The sequence below is a fragment of the Palaemon carinicauda genome, chromosome 15 (assembly GCF_036898095.1).
Source record: "Palaemon carinicauda isolate YSFRI2023 chromosome 15, ASM3689809v2, whole genome shotgun sequence".
Lineage (NCBI taxonomy): Eukaryota > Metazoa > Arthropoda > Malacostraca > Decapoda > Palaemonidae > Palaemon > Palaemon carinicauda.
In genome coordinates this window covers 91,896,361-91,903,860 of record NC_090739.1, presented here as the reverse complement: position 1 = coordinate 91,903,860, position 7,500 = coordinate 91,896,361, and the positions used below count along the sequence as shown (strand labels likewise).

Below are 7,500 nucleotides of genomic sequence, written 5' to 3'. Positions count from 1 at the left end.
CCAAACTACAACCCTAGTTGGAAAAGCAAGATGCTATAAGCCCATGGGCTCCAAAAGGGAAAAATAGCCCGGTGAGGAAAGGAAATAAGGAAATGAATAAATGAAGAGAATAGATATGTCATAAATAAACTATAAAAAGACTCATGTCCGCCTGGTCAACAAAAAAGCATTTGCTCCAACTTTGAACTTTTGAAGTTCTACTGATTCAACTACCCAATTAGGAAGATCATTCCACAACTTGGTAACAACTAGAATAAAACTTCTAGAGTACTGCGTAGTATTGAGCCTCATGATGGAAAAGGCCTGGATATTAGAATTAACTGCCTGCCTAGTATTACGAGCAGGATAGATTTGTCCAGGGAGATCTGAATGTAAAGGATGGTCAGAGTTATGAAAAATCTTATGCAACATGCATAATGAACTAATTGAACGACGGTGCCAAAGATTAATATCTAGATCAGGAATAAAAAATTGAATAGACCGTAAGTTTCTGTCCAACAAATTAAGATGAGAATCAGCAGCCGAAGACCAGACAGGAGAACAATACTCAAAACAAGGTAGAATGAAAGAATTAAAACACTTCTTCAGAATAGATTGATCACCGAAAATCTTGAAAGACTTTCTCAATAAGCCTACTTTTTGTGCAATTGAAGAAGACACAGACCTTATATGTTTCTCAAAAGTAAATTTGCTGTCGAGAATCACACCTAAAATTTTGAAAGAGTCATACAAATTTAATGAAACATTATCAATACTGAGATCCGGCTGTTGAGGAGCCACCATCCTTGACCTACTTACAATCATACTTTGAGTTTTGTTAGGATTCAACTTCATACCCCATAATTTGCACCATGCACTAATTCTAGCTAAATCTCTATTAAGGGATTCACCAACCCCAGATCTACATTCAGGAGATGGAATTGATGCAAAGAGAGTAGCATCATCTGCATATGCAACAAGCTTGTTTTCTAGGCCAAACCACATGTCATGTGTATATAGTATGAAAAGTAATGGGCCAAGAACACTACCCTGTTGAACACCGGATATCACATTCCTATAATCACTATAGTGCCCATCAACAACAACTCTTTGAGATCTATTACTTAGAAAATCAAACTTAATGCTAAGAAACGACCCACCCACTCCCAACTGTTTCAGTTTGATAAGAAGGGCCTCATGATTAACACGGCCAAAGGCAGCACTAAAATCAAGGCCAATCATACGAACTTCCCGACCACAATCAAGGGATTTCTGTACAGCATTGGAGATTGTAAGAAGGGTATTACATGCTCCAAGGCCTTATCGAAAACCAAATTGCAAACTAGGGAGTATATGATTACCTTCAGCAAACATATTAAGACGTTTTGCCAGAAGACGTTCAAAAACTTTAGATAATATGGGAGTTATGGAAATTGGGCGGTAATCAGTGGGACTTGAGCTACCACAAACACATTTACATAGAGGAGTAACATTACCAATTCTCGAACAAGTGCTAAAAGCTCCTCTTCTTGCTAACTTGCGCAAAATAACAGATAACTTTGGAGCTAAGAAATCTGCTGTCTTTATAAAAAACAAGGGAAAAATACCATTTGGATCTACACCTCCATATGCATCAAGGTCCACAAACAGAGCTTTAAGATCACGAGATCGAAAAGCTAAACTAGTTAGTTTAGCCTCAGGAAAACAGGAATGAGGAAGTTCAAGTTTTTCATTACTCTGTTTACTGTCAAAAACATCAGCCAAAAGGGTTGCCTTTTCCTTTGGACAGTGAGTGACTGAGCCATCTGGTTTAAGTAAAGGAGGAACTGTTGCATCTACACCAAAGAGTGCAGATTTAAGGGTAGACCACCATTTATGTTCCTGAGTTGTACCAGAAAGATTTTCTTTTATGGTTAAATTGTATTCCTTTTCAGTTGAGGCATAAACTCTCTGAGCAAAAGCTCGAAGCTGAGTATACTTCTTCCAGGTCAAATCTGATCTGTTACCCTTCCAAAGGTGATAGGCCTCCTGCTTCGCCAAATAAGCACGTCTACAATCATCATTGAACCACGGTTTGTCCTTCACTCGGTACCTTAGCACACGAGAAGGGATACGCCTATCAATTATGTTGACTAGATTCTCATTCAAAGGGACAACAGGATCTACACTATTATATAATTGTTACTAATTCAAGCACAAAAGATCATGCAAAATCCCTTTCCAGTCTTCTTGGGATTTCATATAAATTTTAGAAGAATATGATATATCAGGGACAGGCTGCTCAGTCTTCACTAATAATGAACCCAAGGCATGATCAGATGTCCCGACTGGAGAACCAACCTTACTTGTTATAACGCCAGGGGAGTCAGTGTATACGAGGTCTAAACAATTACCAGACCGGTGAGTAGCTTCTTTTATGATTTGTTCACAGCCTGATTCAGAGGCAAAGTCTAAAGCTCTTGAGCCATGGCGATCGGTAGGAGAGATAGAACTTAACCACTCCCTATGGTGAGCATTAAAATCACCAACAAAGACAAAAGAAGCCTTTCTATCATCTTCTTGTATCTTACCCATAATGGTAAGAAGACAATCAAAGATAGAATCATCCATGTTTGGATTCCGGTAGATCGAACACAAAGAAAAGTTGTTATGCCTGCCACAAACTTTTATTACCTGAATCTCATGACATCCAAATTGATAGCAGGACTTATGAGAAGCAGGGTACTCGGTCCTAATATACACCGCCATTTCCCTGGCCCTAGGGATGGCACCACGTTTCAGCATTATTGGCTTCTTAAAACCAGTTATAAGGAGCTCAGATGAGTGCCTCATATTAGAAACCAAAGTTTCTGAGCACAAAAGAATATCATACTGTGATATTTGCATGAAAAACACCAGTATTGCAATATAGAAGACGACATTGATGAAATCTAGGACGTACTGGTCCCGGATTTCGCTCAATATATATATATATATATATATATATATATATATATATATATATATATATATATATATATATATATATATATATATATATATATATATTTATATATATATATATATATATATATATATATATATATATATATATATATATATATATATATATATATATATATCCATCAGGTAGCTTTTTTTTCGTTCACATTTCCCATTACCATTTAGGAGACGATGTAACTTAATCATGTCTGAGGCTGCTTCGCGGATCTTTTTCTTATAGTATTCACTTGTTTTCCTTCTTAGTAGGTAGCTGTATTGACACAGCGTTTTGTATTCTACTCATGTACTTTCAGTTTTAAACCAATTCCATTTCCTTACTTTACGTGTTTTTTTTTCATTCTTTTTCACTAAAGTCTCTCCATCAAACAAAGGAAATTAGTCTTTAACAGTTATAGTCTTTTCCATCAGAGGCCACATGATATCATATTTACTTTTACTCACTCTTTTATAAGTGGTCGTAAAAATGTGATTTATGTCTAAAGTCTATTTTCTTTACTACTGCACGTTTCTGTAGAGGTAGACTAAACATAATAAGTTTGTGCACTGGGGAGATAGTACATTTCTCTTCAACACTTATATCAGATACAATGTTATTCATTCCATCACTCAAAACTAGGTCCAACGTATGGCCAGTTAAAGTAGTTGTACATTCGAAGTTATTCACTGGTTGATATGAATCTAATGACTCACTAAATGCCAAAGCATCAAGATTTGATGCATCATACATCCAAAAATTCAAGTCTCTACAAACAACTAATTAATTATTCTTCATGATAGTCATCTCAATGAGTGCACTGAATTCTTCAAAGAAGATACTATTACTTGTTCTCGGAGGTTTATAGACTGTTTCAAAGGATTTTTTTTTGTTAAGTTTATTTCTATATATTCAAAGCTAGTTATACTAGTTCTCTTTAACATTTTGAGATATGAGTAACCTTTATGAATAAAGAGTCCGACACCCCCAATGTGAAAGAAGGTATGTGTGTGCTTGTGTGTGTGTGTGTGGTGGGGGTGGGGGGTGGGGGGGTGTTCAGAGGCCATTTCAGTGATCTTAGTCTTAACAAAGTTCTTGAACCATATTTCAGATAATGCCAGTATGTGCAAGTATCTCTCTTTTATCAATTCTCGAACTTGGATAGTTTTATTAACAACATATTGTATATATACATAGCCACAGTTTATGACATTCTTTCTATCCATAATCAGTATTTTCTGCCAGTCATTTCGATTTCAACTCAAAAGCTTTGCAATTTCTTGAGTTTAATATATGGTCATTTAGTTTGTTTACCTTTTCCAGTTAATACACTTTGGCTTTTGCTAGTTACATTCCTTGGTGGAATGTTTTTCTGAACATTTCCTGCAGTGTTTATCATCATTCTTAGACTTGCAATCCTTTTCAAGATGTCCATACCTCTGACAGTGGTGGCAGGTGATCACGTGGTATGTATCACGTATGTCATAGGTACCCCAACGCAACACAACTTGGTCACCAATATCGTGAATAGCCTTTTGAACTTCAAGATCACATTTCACTACATAGTGGGTAGTCCCACCTGTAGCATTTTTCTTCAGTATCACGCTTATCTTTTCTTCCACGTTTTGGATTGGGTCCAGGTAATGATTTCTTTGAATCAGGGCATTTACTAGTTCATGTGCAAGTTTGTGAACATTGCATATCACTATTTTTGGTTTTAATTTTCTAATTTTTCCCGTTTCAGCGTCGGCAATCAATATCTGAATTTTGTCTGCAGCCTCTTCTCTGATCATTTTGTTAATAAAGTTTACAATAACATTTCCATTTGAAGTTGACCTCGTAATAATTATTGGAATGTCCGTAAGTACCTGTTCGACCTCGTGTTTTCTTTCAGTAACTTCAGTTTTTTATTTGTGAATTTAATTAACAAAAATTTCTTTTTTCAGCGTATGTAATTTTCTCTTATTTTGGGTCCATCAATGTTTGAAGTGTTGCCTTATTTTTAATCCATATTCATAGAAAGATTATCAACTTTCTTAGTGAGATTTTTTGTCTGGATAGAATATGCTGCGTGCGTGCTAAGGTCCACAAATTTGTTTTCCAATTCGGCAATTCTCGCTTATTGTTCGCTCAGAGCCTCTTCTCTCATACTCTTGACTGTGGTCAGGAAGTTCGTATGATTGGCCTTGATTTTAGTGCTGCCTTTGACCGTGTTAATCATGAGATCCTTGTTTTCAAACTTAAACAGTTGGGAGTAGGGGGTCGTTTCTTAGCATTATTATTGATTTTTTAAGTAATAGATCTCAAATTGTTGTTGTTGATGGGCACCATAGTGAGTATAGGCATGTGATATCCGGTGTTCCACAGGGTAGTGTTCTTGGCCCATTACTTTTCATACTATATACACATGACATGTGGTTTGGCCTAGAAAGCAAGCATGTTGCATATGCAGATGATGCTACTCTCTTTGCATCAATTCCATCCCCTGAATGTAGATCTGGGGTTGGTGAATCCCTTGATAGAGATTTAGCTAAAATGAGTGCATTGTGCAAATTATGGTGTATGAAGTTGAATCCTAATAAAACTCAAAGTATGATTGTAAGTAGGTCTAGGACGGTGGCTCCTCAACATCCGGATCTCAGTATTGATGATGTTTCTTTAAATTTGTATGACTCTTTCAAAATTTTAGGTGTGATTCTCGACGGCAAATTTACTTTTGAAAAACACATTAGGTCTGTGTCTTCTTTAGTTGCACAAAAAATTGGCTTATTGAGAAAGTCTTACAAGATTTTCGGTGATCAATCTATTCTTAAGAAGTGTTTTAATTCTTTCATTCTACCTTGTTTTGGGTATTGTTCTCCTGTCTGATGTTCAGCTGCAGATTCTCATCTCAATTTGTTGGACAGAAACTTACGGTCTATTCAATTTCTTATTCTTGACCTAGATATCAATCTTTAACACCGTCGTTCAATCAGTTCATTATGCATGTTGCATAAGATTTTTCATAACTCTGACCATCCTTTACATTCAGATCTCCCTGGCCAAATCTTTCCTGTTCGCAATACTAGGCAGGCAGTTAAATCTAATAGCCATGCTAATAATAATGATAATAAAAATAATAATACTCAGTTCTTCCTAATTGGCTGTTCTGGGTTCTTCTACGCAGTGTGAGCCTAACCAATTTAGGTTTCTTTTTTCATTGGCAGTGATGATAGAGTCTATAGCAATCTCATCCTATCCATTTTTCCTGTCTCCCTCCGTCGTTTCACATATGAGGCTGTCCAAGATAGGGGCAGACATAGTATACTGTTACTTCTCACTTTGGTCTCTCTATAAGATTAACTAATATATCATCAACGATATTCTTAGCGAGAAACAGTAGCTAAAACACGAATCGGGGCACACTCACTTATTTTGGCGCCCAAACAGGGACTGTTGAGGTGAGAAAGGAACTGGACTGTTGGAAATGGGCAGAATTAGGATTTAGAATTATTTAGGATATATGAAAAGGAAGGAGCAAAATGTTAATAAGGGGGGAATTACGGGTAAGTGGGGAAAGGGAGGGGGAGTTGTCAGTACAGAAAGAGAAGTTATCTGTAGAGTTGAGCTCTGAAAAAGAGGAGATGATAAAGGAACTGAAAGTGCTGAAGGGAACTGTAGAAAGAGTGGAAGAGATTAAAGAACAAATGGAACCTATGATGGGACTAGTAACTGAGAATGTATGTGATGGTGCAGCTGGAGGAGTGGCCTCTGCTTCGGGTAAAGGGTTGATAGTTGAAGATAAGGCTAGGGAAAGTGCTAATGGTGAATTCAGTGATAGTGATAGTGAAGGTAAAGGGATTAGATATAGTCAGGAAGACCAGAAAGGTGGTACGAAAAGTGAAGGTAAAGGGATTAGGCATAGTCAGGATGAACAGAAAGGTGGAAGGAAGAGTGAAGGTAAAGGAATTAGGTATAGTCAGGATGAAGAGAAAGGTAGTACGAAGGGTGAAGGTAAAGAGTTTAGGCATAGTCAGGATGAACAGAAAGGTGGTACAAAGAGTGAAGGTAAAGGGATTAGGTATAGTCAGGATGAACAGAAAGGTGGGACGAAGAGTGAAGGTAAAGGGATTAGGTATAGTCAGGATGAACAGAAACGTGGTATGAAGAGTGAAGGTAAAGGGATTAGATATAGTCAGGATAAACAGAAATGTGGTACAAAGAGTGAAGGTAAAGGGAACAGGCATAGTCAGGATGAACAGAAAGGTGGTAAGAAAAATGAGAAGAAAGGTAAAAGTAATGTGAAGAATTAAACGAAAAAAGGTCAAGATGAGAGTGAGGATAATCATAAATGGGTGAGAATGGGAAGTAAGAAAAGGGTGGGGAGGGAAAGATTAAGAATAGGAATTTGAGTGTAGAATTAGACTCTTTGTATTCAAAGAGGAAGAAGGTAAAAAAAAAGGGATTGGGCAGTGAAGATACCAGGTAGTTATGGGAATGAAGTTGAGAAAGTATGTAAGACAGTGTTTATGAGAGAGGTACCTCCGTGTGAAAGATTTAATGAA

General features: G+C 36.9%; 1 protein-coding gene across 1 annotated transcript; it reads left to right on the top strand.

The window, feature by feature from the left end:
• Window positions 1-6,477: 6,477 nt before the first annotated feature.
• On the top strand, window positions 6,478-7,248 carry LOC137654080 (cylicin-2-like). The gene has a single exon (XM_068387718.1). The coding sequence runs from the start codon at window positions 6,478-6,480 to the stop codon at window positions 7,246-7,248; it is 771 nt and encodes a 256-aa protein (XP_068243819.1).
• The last annotated feature ends 252 nt before the right edge of the window (window positions 7,249-7,500 follow it).